Source organism: Aotus nancymaae, unplaced genomic scaffold (genome assembly GCF_030222135.1).
Source record: "Aotus nancymaae isolate 86718 unplaced genomic scaffold, 86718_ANA_hifiasm-v0.15.2.pri h1tg000039l, whole genome shotgun sequence".
NCBI lineage: Eukaryota > Metazoa > Chordata > Mammalia > Primates > Aotidae > Aotus > Aotus nancymaae.
Genome location: NW_026988453.1, coordinates 853,650 through 874,928, shown reverse-complemented (window position 1 = coordinate 874,928; position 21,279 = coordinate 853,650). Strand labels below are relative to the sequence as shown.

The 21,279-nt window shown below is 37.9% G+C and overlaps 1 protein-coding gene across 6 annotated transcripts in view; it reads left to right on the top strand.

The window, feature by feature from the left end:
• The first annotated feature begins 7,485 nt into the window (after positions 1–7,485).
• Positions 7,486–21,279, top strand: part of DENND1B (DENN domain containing 1B) — a 260,254-nt gene continuing 246,460 nt past the window's right edge. For 3 of the 6 annotated variants that reach the window (XM_064360208.1, XM_064360210.1, XM_064360207.1), the window contains exons 1-2: positions 7,621–7,704; positions 10,736–10,800. In XM_064360208.1, the coding sequence (XP_064216278.1) occupies positions 7,655–7,704; positions 10,736–10,800 (115 nt within the window). In that variant the 5' untranslated portion in view covers positions 7,621–7,654. Of the gene's footprint in view, positions 7,567–7,620; positions 7,705–8,137; positions 8,204–10,735; positions 10,801–21,279 lie in introns of those variants that run through there. The other 3 variants (XM_021677229.2, XM_021677228.2, XM_012459584.3) reach the window with 2 other exon arrangements.

Below are 21,279 nucleotides of genomic sequence, written 5' to 3'. Positions count from 1 at the left end.
TATACCTCACAGAAATATTGTGAGGCCTAGCTAATAAAAATGGTCATAAAGCACTTGGCAAAATCACAACAACTATAAAAATGAATAAATGCAAATGTGGTAAGGCTTGTATTTCTGGTATGTCCATCCAGGAAGTCTTTGTGCATGAAATGATATAGTGACTCAAATGTTAAATTTTTTTTTTATGCTTTCACAAACGGAGTGGTTAAGCCAGCTGGTTTGCTGGAGTGAGTTGTTTCCAACTCAATAGTAGGCCACTTGATTTAAAACCTTCCTACTAATTCTAATATTAGGCCTCTCCTCATGAATTCCTGTATACATTATGTAATAATTACTACCTGCTTATTTAAAGAGGAAGTACAACATGTTTGTGTTAAAAATCATATAGGCATATAAATGGGTTGTAATCAATGGCTGTACCTACATCATCACAGAATCAGAATTAGCAGCACCTATTTGGTGGTTTTATTAAGTAACCATAGGGAGAACACAGTATAATTACTATGCATAGTACACATACTAGTGTTATATGATCCTGATCCACAGCTCAGTCCAAGAGGGAAGTGAAGGGAAGGCCCAGGAAACAGCTGTGTAGCAGGCAGAAAGAAGACACTCCACACTGATACAGGAATTTTATTAAGTCACATGCGGATGGTCAGGCTGTATCATGGGTTCAAAATCCTCCTTCCCGTTACAGCCAAGCACAGCTGTCCTAATTGGCAGTCTCAAGAAGAAGAGAAGAAACTACTGGAATTGTTGACAGTGAATGAAGAAAGTCAGGTGAGACAGCATCCTTTTTACAAAGGAAACACGTACGTTCTCACCAAGCTAAGACCTTGATCAGCTTCACAGAGCTACCATTCTGCTGTTCCTTCCTTCCCAGAGAAGATTACAAGCGAAAATCTTCTTACCAGATCATTTTTTTGGGAAAGTCTTACTTGCCTAAGACTTGGGCCTGTGCCATCAGAAACAATAGCAGAAAGAAAGATGTTGTCCATAGTTTTGAAGCCCAGAAGAACTCAGTCCTTGTTTATTTTTATCTTGTAATTTGCAATAGTAAGATATCAGGAGAAGTTGTCATCTATTCTGGAGTTTCAAATCTCTGTTTATCATTCATAGGAACTTCTGCTGTGGAATTATACCGTTCGATCTGGTTATTTGACTGAATTCTATTTGCTGGAATGTTGCATTTTTCCCTTCTAGAATCCATCATATACAAATGCATGTAATATTTGCCTAGTTATTTTCTCCATATTTTAGGAAAGCAGAACTTGGCACATGGCAATTTGTTTTGATAATCTCTCTATTTACATTAGGATTAGGGTTGCTTATAACTGTTGCTGATTTTGCTGAACTATTAGCATCATGTTAGATGATCATTTATGTTTCCTTTCAGTAAATTCTAATGACATTGCTCATTGGATGCGATTACTCATTCTTCTGAGAGTATTACATGGGTGTGAGCAGAGCTGCCGTAAAAGGAAGATTGTATTTATGTGGAGTATCTTGTGGGTGGGGTTAGGAAATTCTTTCCCATGCAATGGCACAGGGTTACACAAACAAAGCACTCTTTCTTGAAGTCCAAGTGAGAATCCTCAAAGAATCTCTGAAGAAAATTTAACTCCATTGATTCCCATCTGTTGGTGACACTCTGCCTCAACTATTCTTTGTTCTGAACTCCAAGGACTGTTTTAAGTTCTACAATGTCTGACAGATTGAGGAACAAAGATAAGGGAGGACAAATAGAAACTGGTCAGAGGTAAGAAAATTTATTTATAATTTTTGGCAAATCACCTGAAAAAGGTAGAAGAAGATCTTTTACTGTGCTGTATTATTTTTGAGAATTTTATTGTCTTTTCTTACTAAAAGTTTAACAGCAAAAGAAACAAATATCATTTACTCCTTGAATTTTAGAAATATTTGGATATGTTCAGATTTGGTAGTAAAGATGTCAAAATTTATCTGGGTTCTTTTGTATACAAACTGGAAGACAACATTTTAATTAAATTGGCTTTTAAATCAACATAGAATGCTAACTCTATAAGCTATGAGGTGTGAATCAACTTAGGGAGGCATACTTTCAGGGAAGATATTGGTCCCAAATCCTCACCTCCATCTTCTCTTTATTTTAAAAGTATTTCATATGTCTTGTTGAGGGAGATTTTACCTTCAGATTCAAGTTCATGATATTGCTGCTAAGTATAAGAAGGACAACATACCAGGAGAATGTTGCCCTTAGCAACACTATCTCAGTCAATATTAAGAGGCAGGTCCTGATGAAATAATTTAAAGATAGTTCCTAAGGCCTTCAATAAATTTGACTTGTTAAATGCTTTATAACTTTTTTAATAAATGGAGGTGGTTATATTATTAATAAAGTTCACCTAAGTATAGTAATAAGAGGTCGTACAGAGTTAGAATCTAGGAAAGAAATGCCTGACTCGGATACATGTTGACGACAACTCATGAGATGGTTACCTCAAAAAGTTCATTTCTAGGTTAATTGTTTGGAACTCAAAATCTTGATATATATTGGTGAGGCTCATTAGTCTAGCTAAGTTATATTGAACCTGAGCGTTATTAATAGTATTCTTTTTAAAATACCATTCTAGAGTTTATAATAATGTTTGTTATTTCACATTCAGAAGGGAAAGGAGCTGTGAACTTTAGTAGTCCTGGGTATCAGTAACTCTTCACTCTCTCTAAGGCATACTACTGCATGGGTTCAATGAATAAGTGACTGGGGTTGGGAAACCAGAGGTTACGTTTCCAGTTGTAGCACACTGGAAAGCAGGGCAGTTGGCTCACTAAAAACCCTGAACTTGGGTTTCTCTACACCATTTATGTATAATTCAGGGACTTTTTGGACATGGCTTGAGGAAGGTAGATGTTATTACGTGGATAAAAAGTTGCAATTAGTCCATTTTACATGACATCATAGTCAGAACTAAGTAATCATTCATTATAGTCTGATCAAAACTTTCATGAAAATCAACTAAAAATTCGGAATTAAGTATTTTAAAAAGTTTACAATGCATTAAAGAGCAGGCAATCAAGTGGGGGAATATTTAGGGGTGGTGGATGGGGGACAAATAAAAGTAGCCACAAGAGCCACCTTCCATCTTTAGGGATTTTTCTAAGCTGGATGAAGTTGAGCATCTGTTATCATGATCTTATCGGACTTGAGAACCTTCCTCATGTGGGAAATCCAATAGTATACTCTTCATAAAGCTGATACTCAAAGGTATTCAAGGAAAATTGTCTCAAACAATGGAGCAGACTTAAGGGAAAAAAGCTTCCCAGAGGATTCTTAGCTAGAAAACAGATCACACATAAATGGTCTGAAGAATTTCAAGCTGAGAATTTAGTATTAAATGGTTCTGAATTGCCAGTGATTCCAGGCATCTACCATCAGTAAATGAATATCTTCTCCAGAGAACTCATTTTCACTTCAGCTATTACTCAATTTCTATATATAAAGTTCCAAGGATCACATAACATAAAAACAAATCACATACGTAGAAGAAAACAAGGGACCATAAGTAAGAACAAGGAGGAAAAAGATCAGATAGTAGAAGCAGACCCACAAATGCCTCAGATATTGACATTTTTAGAAATATAATTTAAAATATGTATATTAAATATTTTAAATAAATTAAACAAAGGCTGAAAATCTGAGTTAAGAGAATACAGATTTAGAAAATAACCAAACAGAACTTTAGAAATAAAAATAATATAAATATAAAACTAAATGGATGATTTTAACAGAAAATGAGACAAAGCTGAAGAAAGAATTAGTGAACAGGAGAATATTTTTCAAACTATTCAGAATACAGCCTAGAGATATAAGGAGAGAGATACTATGAAAGAGATGTTTGACAAACATGGGTGGTAGAATAACATGTGTATTACCAGAGTCCCAGAAGGAATGGAAAGAAAGGAGTCCAGAATTTTCAAGAACTGATGAAAGTCACCAATCCAGAGTCAAGAAAATCAAACCAAGAAAAATGGATGAATAGAAATCTACACCTAGATACTTCACAGTGAAACTATAGTAAACTAAAGACAAAAAGAAAAATCATAAATGTAGTCAGAGAGAAAAAAACCGATGACATTTCAAGATTACTTTCAAAGTTCCAGTTGTTACTAAGGAAACTAGAAGACAGTGTAATGATATTGATAATATGCAGAAGGAGTTAATAGTAAACTTTGAACTCTTCATCAGTGAAAATATTTTTCAAGAATGAGAGATAAACAAATACATTATAACTCAAACAGAGAGGGAAAGAATTTTAGGCAGAAGGAAAGTGATCCTAGATGGAAGATCTAAGATGAAAATATAAAAGAAGGGCAAAATAAATGTAAAGTTGTGAGTAAATCTAAACAAACATGGACTGTATAAAACAACATTCATAATGTATTTTTGAAGGTGATTTTCGTTTTGAAGGGGGTTTTAAGAGGTCCTTGCATTGTTTGAGAGAGGGTGGATATAGTTATAAACTCTGGCTTTAATAAGTTAAAATGTCCCTATTAAAATTTCTAGGTTAACTCCTAAAGAATAGAAATACAGTAAATAACTTCCAAACTATAAGAGTTGGGGGCAGAAATGGAAGCATATATAATAATCCTAAAGAATGCAAAAGTGAAAGAAAAACACAGATTGGGGAAATAAATGGGAAGTACAAAAGTAGATGGCAGAAATAGATTTAAATTTATCAGCATTTCTCTCTCTCTCTCTCTCTTTTTTTTTTTTTTTTTTTTTTTGAGACAGTGTCTCACTCTGTCAACCAGGCTAGAGTGCAGTAGCATGATCTTGCCTTACTGCAACCTCTGTCTCCCAGGTTCAAGTGATTCTGAAGCCTCAGCCTCTTGAGTAGCTAGGACTATAGGCGTGCACCACCCACCATACCCAGCTAATTTTTGTATTTTTAGTAGAAACAGGGTTTCACCATGTTGGCCAAGCTAACTCCTGTCCTGGTCTCAATTAATCCACCCGCCTTAGCCTCCCAAAGTGATGGGATTACAGGCGTAAGCCACTGCACCCAGCCTAAATTTATGAACAATTTTAATACATTCGAATTGTCTGAAAGCTTGATGTAAGAGCCAAAGATGATGAGACTAGATTAAAAATCAAGATTAAAAATTTTAGATAAATTTGAAACATGATGGTTGAGAAAGTTTGAATGTAAAAGGATAAAAAGAGATAGGCTAACACCAGGCAAATACTATTCAGAAGAAAATTGTTTAGACTCTAAGGCAAAAGTATGATTGGAGGTAAAGAAAGTAACAACATAATGATAAATGGTTTTATTTACCAAGAAGATATAGAAATTATAAACTGTTATGTATGTTATTACATAGCCCCAAACTGTGTAAGGCAGAACCTGAAAGAACCATAAGATGAAATAGAAAAATCTACCATCCTGTTAAGATATTTAAACTCATCTCTCCCATTAACTGAATTATGTCAAGCAGATGTAAATTCAGTAATAGAAGATGTCAACAACATAATCATCATGTTTGATCATGGACATATATTTAGCACACTGTACCCCAAAGCTGCAGAATATATATTCTTTACCAACCATACACAACATTTAAGTCTCAAAACATTAAAAAAATTAATAACTTATAGACCATGTTCTTTGACCGGTATGGTCCTGAAAACTTAAAATCATCAAGTAGGAAATATGATTGCTGAATTATGATCTTGGGAAGATTTAAGACTAATTTGAAGGTTTGCCCTATGTACACTTCTCTATCGGTCATATGGGAAGTTCTAAATGAAATGAGTATTACTAAAGTTATACCACTGATTTAATTAAACCTATTACCAAGATAAGTGTATACTATTTTTTTCTAATTTTTTAAGACTTCATACATGTAAATCAGGTACACCTATGTTTCTATCTCTTTTACTTCAGTAATATCAGAACAGATAAATCTCTTCATTATGGTCAGCCTAAAAGCTGGCTTAAAAAGATTTGCTTAGGGATGTGAATGTGTAGTATTTCTTTTGATATACTTAACATAAATAAAACAAACAACAATTTTATATTATGCAAGGGTATGACTGTCATTTAAAAAAAACCAACAATGAATGAAGTTAACAATTGTATTACTATCTCCTCACTCTAAATAAAAAAGTCCTCAATATGGTCACCCCAAGTAGGCTTCCTTTCTTTGGAAATAATTAATTAAAATGAAAGGAGAAGTTTGAGAAATTCAGTAACACTTGGGGCAGAAGTGGCTTTTAGTTCACAGAATTTTTTTCCAAGGCTTTGCTGTATGGTCACTTAGGGAGAAAAATCTTTATTTGGGAAAAGAAAACTTATGTAGTATAGTTAGTCTAACTGTGAAACTGAAATTCATAGAATAATTTCTCAAAAGATAATACGAATTTGTAGCACCGTTTTTACTTGAACATCACACTGCTCACATGATATACAAGTAATAATTCCCATTTTACAAATGTAGGAAGCGAGAAACTGAAGTGTCTCACCCCAAGTCAAGCTATGACGACACTTTATGATAAACACTTTTTTTTTTTGGTTTCCCAGTTATGGCCCGTCCTCATTTTTGACTAATAGACCCATGGCTATACAATATTTCTCTTTTTGTTGACCAAGTAGTGCCCGATTTTTTCAAGAAAGTTTAAGGTTGTATAACTGACTGTAACTTCAGGTTCTCTAAGTTTTTTAGTTCTTGAGACTCCTTTTCTGACTTTTATGTCTCATGACTCACACAACATTCATACCACATTTGGTTTCCTCTCATCATCTTAACTTCTGCATGAATAAAGTCTGAAGTAACTACCTTTTGGAAGAAACACTGTGGCTATGTGTCGAGGATGGCAGTGTTAGTTGGTAGAAGGCCTTCTCCGGAAGAGCTCTGTGTAAGAGCCTGGACTTCCACAACCGTTTGAATGCCCATCATAAGCCTTTTTCTGCCCGTCTTCTCAGTAGATCCTAAATATGAGACAGCAGAGGAGGGAGACAGGCAGTATGAGGTAGAAGTAAATAATCAGCATCAGATATACCTGGTCTGAACTCCAGCTTTGCCAGTACTCCCTGGCTTCTTCATCTGTAACATGCTGATGAAAGTACCTATCACACAGCTAGGGCAAGTACTGGGTGAGAGTGCGCATAATCTGCTTCACATGTGCTTTAGGGCTGTGCAAATCAGCCCCTCCGACGCTTATTCAGTGGTGCCCTCTCTGAACTCGCCTAAACTGCCAGTCTGTGAGGCCTGCGACTGTGTGCATGTGTTCAAAAGTTAGTCTTTGGTTATTAACTGCGGTCCGTGGTGTAGGAATGTCAGCCTCCCACATGTGCAGGCAAGTGGGGCACTATCATTTGGCTACTTGACAGGGCTATTTAGCAGGTGCACATGTCTGAACATTCCTGAATCAGGAGGGGGTAGCTCTGGATTTCAGAGAGCTGTAAACAGGCCACGGCCGGAGTGACGCAAGAGCCAGGGGCATCAACTTGAGCTCTGAATTTGCAGTACGACATGAAAGGAACTCAAGTCCTTGTGCATGCGATGTGGAAAACACTGCAATTCGAGGTAGTTTTCCAGGTACTTCGCCGTTTGGGGGGTTGCAGCCCCGACGCCCTAGAGCCTAGACTGGACCCAGAAAGAAGCCGGTTGGTTCATGCTGAGGACACAGGGGGCACCTTGCCTTTCTGGCCTGGTGGCAAAGCGGTACGTGGGCCATCCCGGCAGGCACTGGCGCTCCCGTGCACCCTCTGCCGCCTGGGCGCGGGGACCCGGCCCCCGCCCCCACAATAGTCTCCGGCTCGCCAGCCGCGCCGCCCAGGTGAAGCCGCCGGGCGCGTCCCTGCGCGCCCCTTCCCCCTCCCGGCGACTTCCTGATTTGCAGAAGGTGCAGGAGCCGCAGCGGGCGGCCCCGGTCGCCGGAACTGAGGCCTCAGCTTTGGTGGCGGCGGGGGCGGCGACCGGCGGAGACGGGGGCGGCGGCGACGCCGCCTCTGCTGCTGTCACAGAACGGCTCTGGTGGGTGGGGTGGGAGGCGGGGAAGCGCCGGGGGCGCAGCCGACATGGGCCCGCCGCCGCCGCTGCCGTGAGCCGCCTTTTTCCCGGTGGGGCCGCCGGCGTGGGCGGGGGCTGCGGGCTTCCAGGCCAGCGCGCGGGGCCGACGGACAGCCCCACACCGACATGTAACCATGGACTGCAGGACCAAGTGAGTCGGGGGGCCCGGGTGCGTGGGGGGCGGGCGTCCCTCGGCGGCGCCTCCCCGGCCGGCTCGGCGCCTTCGCCCCTCCGAGCCCAACCGGCTTCCCGGGCGGCCGCGGTTGCCAGGCGGGCGGGGGGTGCGGTCCGGCCCCCAAGCGTCCGGCCGGCCGGCGGGACGGCGCTAGGCCGCAAAGCCTGCCCGCCCCGCGTCCCGGGCTCGGCGGGGTTGGCGCGGCGCCTCCCGGAGCGGCCCCTAGCGCCGCGTCGACGCCCGCCTCTCGGGGACAGGGGGAGGCCAGGTGGCCCCGACACCGCAGCTGAGGGTTTCTCGTGCTTCCCCCGAGTGTGACAGATGTGACTCTCCCGGGGCTGCTGTGTGCGTGTGGTGTCCGGGAGGGAGTCACCGTTGAGGTTAAGCGGTTTCTATGATTCCGAGTGCTCTCTTGGCATTAAGATAACCGGTTTTTCCTTAAGTGTATTTATCACTTTTGTCTTGGATGTTTTCTTATGATTCTGCTTACAAAATTAAATTGGTCTCTGGTATTTATGCAGGAACTGTATATGCATGATACCATTGCGAAATGGTATCCAATTGGAGGATATTTTTATGTGTCCTAAAGTATTTATCGACGACTATTTATTTTGCTTTAGGAGATTAGGCAGAAAGCAATTTTGATAATCGTAGTGGTTTTGTTTCTAGGTATCTTAGAAGCATGAGTTTTATATTTTTCTTCTGAAACTTACTTTGGAAAGAATTCCTTCTTTCTTCGCTTATCCACCCTTCACCACCTCCTTCTCACAAAGTTTAAAATAATATGTATATTTGTATTACTGGGAAGGGCCGTTTGAATTTCACAGAAATAAAACTGAGTCAATATTTAACTTTTACATCTAAGAGAGATTCTAAAGAATATTAGGGAGAGAGGGAAATTATGTAACAATTATTTTCTTCAGTGTGATTGACATAATGGTGGGCAGGGTAAGTGAGTAAAAATAGTATGCTTCTTGACATTAATTGTTTTAAGAGGGAGGAAGCCATCTGAGTCCAGATTATTCTCATTGAAACAAGTTATTAGTGGGAAGACTGAGAAAATGATATTTGCAAGTTAATTTATATGTCTTGTCACTTTCTATGTTTCCAGATTCATGTCTTGTAAGAAAAGCTTTTAAAAGAAGAAATGTTATTTTAAAAGTCAGAGCTGGCATTCATTTCTTGAAGGAAGTACCTATTAAATACAGCCAATATACAGCGACACTAAGGTCTTGTTAGTAGGAATAACAGATATTAACACATTGGCGATTGTGGTATCAGACTTAATCTTTTACCTTCTGATGGAACGAGAGATTTAATCAATAACGTTATGAAAAAAAGTGTCTTAGTGGATTTCAGCTCACATTTTGAAATTTAACCGATGTTGCTTTGAAATTTTGCTAATGTGGTAAGTTAGTAAATAGAGTCAGTAACTTCTGAATGAAGCGAAGCAAAGCAAGCTTAGAGTTTCTAGTGGGAAAATCTGACACGGAATCAGATGGCCAGTTTTCCCAAAGATAATTGATTAAAAAAGGCCTTTTATTTTGTTAGCCTTAGAGCTACAAATAGTTTGCTATTTGCTACTTTAAATACGTTTAAGTACAGTAAATACATCTCAAGAAAAGTATATGCAAAGTATCACATCGATGGAGCATTATCAATGTTTTATGGTGATCTAGAACTTGGCAGGTGGAACCATGCCATCATTTACACTTACACTGCAAGTCCTTGGAAGAGAGCTTAAGAACCTGTGTCAAACTCTTTGGCAGGGTATGACACTTAGAGACACTCTGGCTTTTAAGTTTGATCCAATAAGATAAAATCAATGCTTTGCATTTCTGTAGCACTTAGTACTTTATGAAGTACTTGCATATATGTTATTTGATTTTAATCCTACTGTTATTCTTTGAAGTAGACAAGGCATCTCATAGGTGAGGGAAAACAATGCTTTGCCCCAAGTTTCAGAAGTTAAATGCTTTGCCCCGAGTTGCAGAATTCCAAAGTCTCAGCTCTTTTAAGTTGCTCGATTAAGAAAACACTTTCGTTGTTATTTCTACTATATTCTAGTAATATAGTCACATAAAATGTATTGAGACAAAAACAAGATTAATTTTAGAATTAAGAGAATACAAGTTTTGGCTGGGCGCAGTGGCTCACACCTGTAATCCCAGCACTTTGGGAGGCCGAGGCAAGTGGATCATAAGGTCAGGAGATCAAGACCATCTTGCGCAACATGATGAAACCCCTTTTCTACTAAAATATAAAAAATTAGCAGAGTGTGGTGGCATGTGCCTGTAGTCCCAGCTACTCGGGAGGCTGAGGCAAGGGGATCGCTTGAACCTGGGAGGTGGAGGTTGCAGTGAGCTGAGATCTTGCCACTGCACTCCAGCCTGTTGATAGAGCAAGACTCTGTCTCAAAAATAAAATAAAATAAAATAAAATACAAGTTTCATAGAGATGGATATTATTTGTCATAGGAAATAAATTTAACAAACTCTTTTCTTTCAGGGCAAATCCAGACAGAACCTTTGACTTGGTGTTGAAAGTGAAATGTCATGCCTCTGAAAATGAAGGTATGTGTCTTCTGTGTTCTGTTAATTCCTTTTTTATTTTGACAGGGTCTCATTTTGTTGCTCAGGTTGTGCAGTGGCATTGTCATGGCTCACTGCAACCTCTGCCTCCTGGGCTCAGGTGATCCTCCCACCTCAGCCTCCCGAGTTGCTGGGGCTACCAACGCACGCCACCACACCAGCTAATTTTTGTAAGTTTTTTGTATAGATGGGGTTTCGCCATGTTGACCAGGCTGGTCTCAAACTCCTGAGCTCAAGTGATCCACTCACCTTGCCCTCCCAAAGTGTTGGGGTTACAGGCGTGAGCCACTGTGCCTGGCCTGTTCTGTTACTTCTTGAAATAATTGATTGAATCTGTCAAAGCAAGTGTTAATATTGTGGACTGCTGGAACATGATAGTAATAGGAAAATAATACTACTAAATGTGTATTCTGCATTGAGTGTCTCAAGTTGCTGAATAAAATAGGTGTTAAGTCTTTGCCCTGGGGTTGTAGAAATCGTGAATGTTATCTGTGCAGCTTGAATTCAGGTGTGTGTTAAGCTCATATAACTTACAACTCAACTTCACCATTCGTTGATAAAGTTATCATTAGTTTTGTTTAAAGGGCATGTCTTTTCATTTTCTTTCATTTATATTTGGAAATTCAGTGTCTTTTTTAAAACATTAGTGCACATTCTTCTGCTAGTACCCATGGAAGCTACACCACTTCCCTTCTGATGTTTCTGGAATGCAGAATGCAGACTGAGTAGCCCCTTCTGTTGGATTTACTCCAATAGCACAGCACTTTTGGAGGGAGGTAAAACAATAGTGTGACATTACTTGGAAGGGTTTCAGCTGTCAGTTCTGTACAATTTCCTGAAAAGATGAGAGTATAGTACTTTAATATCATGATTTTCATCATTTCCCCCCACTTTTGTCGTATTTGTTATTGTGCGTGTGTTTGATGGGGGCAGGGGGTAGCAGACAAGAATAAGGAATATCTTTTCTTGCCTATTTTCTTTTAATGTGTTCTTGCATGGTATGTCTTTCTAGATACTTACAGCATATGTCTTTACTTACTGTGTACTTGGACCCTGGATAGCATGATGATTAGACGTTGGAGTTTTGTGGAAACAGGTTGGCCATCCTGAAGCCTTGGTGGAAAGTCCGCTGACACTTTTAGCTTCAGAAACTGTCTATCCAACAATTATATACTCTTAAGCAATTTGGAGCTGCACACCTTAAAATAGAGAAGCCCAACCCAGTTGTGGTGAAATGGGCATGACTAATTTTAGTAGGAAGTCACACATTCTTGGCTCCACCAGCCCCACCTACTGTACTCCTGGTTTATTTGAACTACAGCTGTGGTCAGGTTTGTCCATTGGCAAGGAGTGATCCTAGGTTTTAGGGAGCCTTTTCTGGTTGATGAAGTTATCTTTTATTGCCCTATACCTGGTAAAGTTTGTCCATTTGCATTATTTTGAGGCCCAACCAGGTTCTCTTTGAAGATTGGATATATTAGGTAGATGGATACTCAAATGGATACATTACTTTTTTCAGCTCCAATTTAATTGTATTCTATAGTATATTTGTGATATGAGTTAATCTTAAAAATACCTACCACAACATTACCTAAGGTGTATGAAGTAATGCTCATCTGATATTGCTTGTAAAGGTGTGGCACAGTGGCTCACACCTGTAATTCCAGCACTTTGGAAGGCTGCAGTGGATGGATCATTTGAGGCCAGGAGTTCGAGACCAGCCCAACCAACATGATGAAACCCCATCTCTACTAAAAATCCAAAAATTAGCCAGGCATGGTGTTGCATGCCTGTAATCCCAGTTACGGGGGAGGCTGAGGCTCAAGAATTGTTCGTGGAGGTTGCAGTGAGCTGAGATAGTGCCACTGCACTCCAGCCTGGGTGAGAGTGAGAATACACACACACACACACACACACACACAAACACACACATATAGCTTATAAAATAGGCTAATTTCATTTGGAAAGCATGAGTTCCCTATTTTTAAATGCATATTGAAGTGATCTTGTTAAAAGATCAATCTGCCTTATATAACACCCAATCTATGCATGTATCAGAGAGATTGACCTTTTTATAAAGACTTCTGAGTGGTTTACTCCCTTCTTCCTCTTTTTGCTCTTTTCCACTTTCCATGAATTAGTTATTACAGTTTGTATCTTCTACTTCTGCCCTGCTTTAATATTATACCTTCTTGTCTTTTTGCTGTTATTGTTTAAATCACTACTTTTTAGAAGCATCTTCATTTGTATTATAACAGTTTATATCTAGCCTGGTAAAGATGTAACTATGATCAATGGTTAAAGTAAATAATGTTGGCTTCTCTGTAGGTTGCAAATAATTTATTCTGTTTGGCTAATTGGCAGAAAATTCTGAAGATATTTTAAAAAACTAAACTCAGCCGTGTAAGAGGCAGTAACCTTTCTTCTTTTATTATGACTTAAATAGTATGAATATGGCTAATACTTTAGGATATAACAAGTTACGATGTTTTTTGCCCCTAAAAAGCAGTAACTATAGTCAATAACTATAATAAAATAACTATAAATAATAAAATCAATAACTATAAGAGGGCTATAAAAGTACAATTCTATGCCAAATTGAGAGATTTATGTTTCTGTAATATTTTATCAATGTTCTACTTTGTTGCTAAATCTTAAATAGAAAAATATATGAAAATTATTTTAAAAGTTATTGAAATCCTGCTGTTTCACTGTTAGTACCTATTTGTTTTAATGAGGCTCTGTTATATACATTATCAGCTTGTTTAAGGTAGGATAATTTTTTTTTTTTTTGCTAACATTAAATGAGCATGGGTGAAATTCTTACCTAGTAATAGACTTGGAAAATAAAACACATAACTTAGGATGCTTTGGAGCACAAACTTAAGATTGGTTTAAATAAGAAACTAGAGAAACTTGATATAGTTCATACAAGAAGAATCAAACATCCAGGTGCTTTCTGCTTCTCATCTCTGCCACTCACAGTAATGGTGTCATTGGAGGGCTTAGATTCCTTGTGGTTATAAGACTGTCAGTGAAAGTTGGAACTCTGCTTTTCTGTTTGTGACTCTGGGGGTGACAGACACTGGCTTTACATGTCTCTATTTAGAGTCAGAAAGTTTCTTTTTCCAAATTTTCTAGACAGTCTTTCCTTAGATCCTGGTAGCCTAAGTTGGCATGGGCCTGACCGTTACTGAAATTATCATTGGTGGTGTAGAGGTGGAGGGGTGGGTGGCAAGATGATCGTGGTTGGTTTACTTAAAAATTGGCAATGCATAGATGTTGAGAAATCAATTAAAATGCCTTTGTAAAAAAAATCTCAGAATATTTATTTTTTGATGACTATTTCATCAAATAGAAAATAAATTTAGAGTAAATTTGGTTTATACTAAGATTGGTGATATTCTGTTAAATTATTTGGCATGCTTCTCTTGTTCATTTTTAATAGTTAAGTCTAAATGCTTTCATTTATCCTGAATAACTTAGATAAGTATCTTCAGAGACAGGTTAAGTTTTAGTTAGCAGTGTGAAATTACATTAGCTTTTAAAATATAACTTGATAAAGCTAGCTCTGGTAATATTGTGATCTCCACCTGATCTATTGCTATTTGGACTTGTTTCAGAGGCATAACATTGATTTTTTTTTTTTTTTTTTTTTTTTTTGAGAACAACACATTTCAGAACATTCTGGAAAATAGCTTGTTAGTTTCATATGGAACACTCTACAAACCTAAAAAATGCTGTGAGGGGGTTGGTAGTGTTTCCCTATAGTGTCTCCTGTGTGTTAGTAGAATTTGTTCAGGTGGTGTCTGACAGACTGGTTGTGGTATTTTTTTTAATGGAAGTTTCCCTGGCAGAACAGTCTGCCAGTAACTTCTGTTCCAGCTGTCCAAGAGTGAAGTGCCAAAATTTAGATCTTAATGCTCTTCCTGGTAGATCTCCAAGATAATTGCTAGTGTTATTCTTTTTTTTTGTTATCTGTCTTCCTTCCAGGCAGGGAAATACAGCCAGCAGGGATGGCCTCTCCTCACTTCTGTTAACAGAACTCATTGTTACCATACTGTCTCCACTTTCCCCAAAGTGACTTAAGATTTCAGGGAAAAGAAAAGTAACTTTTCGTCAATAAAAGATTGGGGATGCCTCTAAACATTTCTCTTCTGGGCGGTGGCCTTGGTACTCTAGCTTTCTCTTTTTTATTTTGTTGATAGCATATTTCAAGTAATAATAGTAGCAGTAGTAGTAATAGTAGTAGTAGTAGTAATAGTAGCAGTAGGAGGGGAGGAGAATGGTAGTAATAGTAGTAATAGTAGCAGTAGGAGTAGGAGGAAGAGGAAGAAGAGGAGGAGGAAGGACAGGTGGAGGAGGAAGAGCAGCAGCTGCAGCAGCTAATATGTCATACTTATTCTGTGCTGGACACAATTCTGGGTATTTTTCATGTACTAACTATTTAAGCCTCATAAAAATCTTATGATACAGGAAATGTTTATTTCTATTTGGCACATGAAGAAACTGAAGAACAGAGAAATTATGAAACTTGTCCAGGGTAGACTGTCCAGAGTCTATATTTTAACAACTGCTCTGTTGCCTCCCATTGCATAGTGATTTCACGTGTGTAGGCGGTTTTATCAAGTGAGGAAATATTTGAGTATAAACTGTATGTGGTACAAGTAATTTTTTCCAAATGGGAGTACAGTGTGTTCCCTAAAATTAATGAATCTAATATAATTCCACCTAAAACAATTACTGAGTTTTTTCCTTGTGGTTACAGACCCTAACTCAGTCAATCTTCCTCCCTATCACTTCTCTTTTTTAGAATTTGCATTTTCATATTTAGTGACTCTGTGATCTAACAGTTCTGGTTATTTAATAGTAGTTTTAAAACTTCTTTAGCAAGTCTTGTTTTCTTTATTCCTGTTCTCTTAAACAGTTTCTCTTAGGAACAAATTTTTCTTTGCTACCAGCTTTCTACTTTGATCAGCCTATTCAACCCAGTATCAGATTATCAATTTTTCTTATCTGCAACTTATGTGAACAGTTTAACTGCCTTTCACTTTTTCGTTAAATTAGAACCTTGAGCCAAAGAATTCTTGGTATCCTCCATGCCATGCACAAGAAAGGTATTTCTAAACTTAGTTTTTGCATTTGATAACTTTTTGTCTACAGTGATACTGTCTACGCTAGAATCTACAACATTTTGCTTCTGCTTGGTATTTTAGCACTTATTGTATTCTTATATATATGTTTAATATGGTCATTTGTAGACATACTGATGTGTCTGAATGTATGTTTGCCCTGCTTGAGGTAAGTTCTTAATGAACCACAACTTACTAATTTGTGTTCTTAAGAAAAAACAGCTGACATGTTTAATGAATGTTTGCAGAATAAATAAAAGAAATTGGGGCTGGGTGCAGTGGCTCACACCTATGATTCCAGCACTTTGGGAGGCTGAGATGCGTGGATCACTTGAGGTCAGGAGTGTGAGACTAGCTTGGCCAACATGTGAAACGCTGTCTCTACTAAAAATACAAAAATTAGCTGGATATGGTGGTGTGTGCCTGTAGTGTAATCTACTTGAGAGGCTGAGGCAGGAGAATCACTTGGACCCAGGAGGCAGAGAGAGATTGCAGTGAACTGATTGCCCCACTGCATTCCAGTCTGGGTGACAGAGGGAGACTCTGTCTCAAAAAAAAAAAAAAAGCTGGACCTGGCTTAATGCTTGGCCATTGAATAAATGAATGTTGAGTAAATTAATCCACAGAGAGCTGCTTGTAGAAGTGATCTTAATTGAGTGCCGATATGTCAGTAGCAGGGGCATTAAAAATAGAAGTCCATAAATGTCTTGGAATGGGCTGTTTTGGAATACCCCATCCTCAAGCTGTTTTCGTTCAGTACTCATATTTCCTATCCTCTCCTCATATCAAAAGATTTATAAGACCAGTTGCTATATATAATGTTTGTGAATTTACCTTAAAACCCATCTATCACCATTCATACATACCAAAACCCAACAAAACTTGGTAATGTTTAGAAAGTAGAACCTTGCTGAATCATACAGATAATGAAGTAGTTTAGGAGGCATTGCATTATTGTCCAACATGGAAACAGTCTGAGTAAAATGTGGTTACCGTGATAGTTGTTTTGCTGTAATTTTGTATTCATTAAAGAACTCTCTCTGAGTCTCTCTTAATTCAGATGCACTAGGATAAATTAGAGTAACCGAACTTTACAACCTAAGTTGTTGAAGAAAATGAAACTGGCCAGGCATGGTGGCTGATATCTGTAATCTCAGCACTTTGGAAGGAAGAGGTAGGAGAATCCCTTGAGGTCAGGAAATCAAGACCAGGCTGGGCAACATAGCAAAGCCCCATCTCTATTAAAACATATAAAATGAAACTGGTTTATTCTTTTATACTGCTAGCCAGGAACAAAATGTAATGTGATTCTTCAGAACCATATCCTTGGGTTTATGCCCTTCATGATTTATATAGAAAATAGTTGAGAATATATGTTCTTATTTATATGTGTCTTGGGGCATTACATCCTCCTTCGCATAGCTGCCGGCAAGTGTAAAAAACAAATCAAATTTCACTGTTTAATATTCGTTGATTATTACTTTCATTGCTGAGTTGCAAAGTTTGTGTTTTAATGGTTTGGTTATCATTTTCTCATTAGGTACTTTCATTTGTTTACATGTTCTTTATTTTTGCCACTTTATGTAAGGTGACCTCTTGGTTTTTAATGTTCATGATTTCCACTGTTAAATGTGAGAGGCTGCTGGCTTCCACTGTGGATTTCACAGTGGTATGCTTTAAGACTGTTTTGTTTGGTTACTGCTGTGTTGCCACAGTGCAAGTTTGTTTAGGTTTTTTCTTATAACTTTGTTTTCTTGATTTTCAAGGTGATATGTTCCTGATGTCCTTTTGATAATATTCTCTCATTTTGAGATTTTTCTTAGGCTCAGATAATATATTCTTTTCTTTTTCTCTAAATTTTCGTGTTTTATTTGCAAGTTAGAGGATAATAATTTACTGTTTACAGTATACATTTTTTTTTGAGACAGAGTCTCGCTCTGTAGCCCAGGCTGGAGTGCAGTGGTGCAGTCTCGGCTCACTGCAACCTCCATCTCCTAAGTTCAAGCATTTCTTCTGCCTCAGCCTCCCAAGTAGCTGGGATTACAGGCACACGCCACCATGCCCAGCTAATTTTTTATATTTTTAGTAGAGATGGGGTTTTGCCATGTTGGCCAGGCTGGTCTTGAACTCCTGACCTTGTGATCTGCCCACCTCAGACTCCCAAAGTGCTGGGATTACAGGCGTTAGCCACCGTGCCAGGCCATAGTATACATTTTAACGTGTTTATACAATACTAGCAGTAGACATTTTTAGAGTGCTTTATGCAGATGGCCATGGTATTTTATATAACAATGAGAATATCACATTTAAGATCTTTGATTTTTAATCATTTTCAAAATAATCCTTCTTTCCTGGAAATAAGCTTAATGTTTAACATTGAAAAACATTTCCCACTTTAAAACTCTCGTTGTATTTCAAGTAGTAATTTAATTTTATCTATAGAATGTAATGTCTTGCTTCACATTTCTGTTGTAGGTCAGTCATTGGCCTTGTGGGGGAACTTGCTAAAAGGTGGTCCTGACTTGACCTTTTAGAGGTATTTATTTAGGAGATCGTGGTACTAATTCTTACGACATTGCATAAGAGAAAAGTAGATAACAGAACTTGGGTTTCCTTAAAGAGCACTTAGTACAATCCCAAAGGGGGAAATTGCTTTGATATCTTTTGTAATTCCTGGATCCCCTCTGCTGTCACCTTGTATGTGCCATTATCATCATGCTGCCTGGTGACTGGTAAAAATTCTCACAATGAGCATTATATAGGCCTACTCCACTAAGGTTACCCCTCTTCTCATCATTCCACTCTTCAACTAACAATTTCTTTTAAGTACATAGGTGTTACTTAAAGTATATATCTGATTAATTAACAATGAGGTGTGAACAACTGATAACCTTATTTTATTTTTATTTTTTATTATGTATTTTTTAAGGAAACATTTTAATTTTAAAGAAAACTTTGTAAACTCAAATCAATTAAAAAGATGCAGTTTGCTATAATGGAAAGATCTGTTAACTAAGGGTCAAATGTAGCTCTAACTGCCAAATTCTAGTTATGTTTTACCATTTTTCCACCATACATATTGATACTCTTTTGATTAACAACTTTAGTAAGTGTGTTAGTATATTTAGTCAGAGTATTTATTCAATGAATTTCATAAGGATTTGTTTTTGTTGTTTAAAGTTTCCAGTTAATGAACTAAAGCTATAATGTCATGGTTACAGAACCTTATTTTTCAATTTATTTTCTCTGATTAGGTTACCAGTTAGATGTTCTACAGAAATAGTAATAAAATTATTTATCTGGTATTTATAATATATCAGAAAATGTGCCAAGAGCCTACATATTCCATTTATCTTGACTTCAACTATAAGATTTACAGACTGTTGTTCTTTTCAAAACGTAAGGAAATTAAGGCTCAGAAAGATTCAACAACTTGCCCAAATCAAACAGACTTAGGAGGTAAGACTAGGATTTGAAACCATCTTTATGGTACTAGAGCTGAACTCTTAATAATTATGCTGTGGTACTGTTAGAACAATCATATTTTTCTAATAGCAGTGAAATCATCTGCAGCAACTTTAGAAAGCCGCTTGTTTTAGAAAATCCCTGACTGATTCTAGGGTTGACCAGAATTGTTGTGATATTATGTTAATTCTTAACAGACATCAGAAGAGCTTAAACACCACAGGAAGTATTCCGCCCTCTCATTCATTCAGTGAGTGTTTCTGAGTGCCAGTGATGTGTCATGCACAGATGAAATGTAACTGAGATGGCATTCTTGAAGCAGAAGTATCAATTTTAAGTCAATAAGGCTGTGGTAGAGGTTGTATAGTGCATATAGCACTGAAGTATGAAGATGGCACCTAACTCAGCTCAGTGCTTAGGGTGCAGGTGGGGGAACAGTAGAGGACTGGGAAGATCTGGGGGTTAGTTGTGAGGTAATGGAGGGAGACACAAGTGGGTGTCAGGTGGTTATTTTCTAAAGTTAATTGGAGTTTTGCTTCATATTCAAAATTTTGTGTGAATAATTAAGAGTAAAGAATATATTGCTTTTGGTATAAATGGTTGCATCTGATGAAGAATATAAAGAATCTCTCTGCTACAATGTAACTTGCCTTCTCAGGGGATTGTTGGGGTTAATTTTGTTTACTCAGAGCCTAAAACAGTGTCTGACCCACAGTATGTGCTCAGTAAATATTTGTTGAATTGTTAAACTGATACAGGTACTGAGATGGCTTTTAAAGAAAAGGAATGGAAATTGTATAGGGTATTACGGTTTTAATAATTGTTGTTAAATTTCTTTTCTTTTTTAAAAAGCATAATTACATTATTAAATAGGTAAAATTTGTGGAAGTGAAGCTTTAGAAATAAATATATATGAAAAGAAGTGACATAATTATAACTCACTGCAGCCTTGAACTGGGGTCAAGGGATCCTCTTGCCTCAGTCTCCTGAGTAGCCAGTAAGACCAGGCATATGTCACCATGTCTGGCTAATTTTTACATTTTTTTGTACAGATGGGGATCTCATTCTGTTGTGGGGGCTGGTCTTGAGCTCCTGGGCTCAAGTAATCTTCCTACGTTGGCCTCCCAAAGTGCTGGGATTACAGGCATGAGCCACCATGCCCAGCCAGGAGATTCTTTACAAGGTGATGATTTTATCTTTTTTCCAGAAGAGGGACTGTTGGGTCCTGTAGTAGTTCAGCAGAAGATGGATAAGGAAAATGTGATGTGTATACATATATACAATGGAATATTATTCAACCTTAAAAAGGGGGAGATACAGCCATCTGATACAACACGAATAGGCCTGGTGTATATTATGCTAAATGAAATACATCAGACCCAGGAAGAACACATTGCATGATCTCACTTATATGTAGAATATATATTTTTAAATGCTCATATACACAGAGATAGAGAATGAAACAGTGGTTACCATGGGTGGGGTGGGGATAGAGGAAATGAGGCAATGAAGGTCAAAGATACAAAATAGCAGATATATAGGATGAACAAGTCTAGAGATCCAATGTACAATATGAGGACCAAAGTTAATAAAATTGTATTATATTATGGATTTTTGTTAAATAAATGGATTTTAGCTGCTCCTGCCACAAAGAGGTAACTATGTGCTATGATAGATGTGTTAATTGGCTTCATTATAGCAACAATTTTACTATCTGTATGTATTTCATTATGTTGTGCATCTTAAATAAACACGATACAGTTTTTTTTTTAAAAAAGTTGCTGAGTAATAACCCTTTTGGTATCTGTCTTGTGGAAGTTATAGTCTGTCTTGCGCTAGGTCTTTATTGTCCTGATTTATGTTG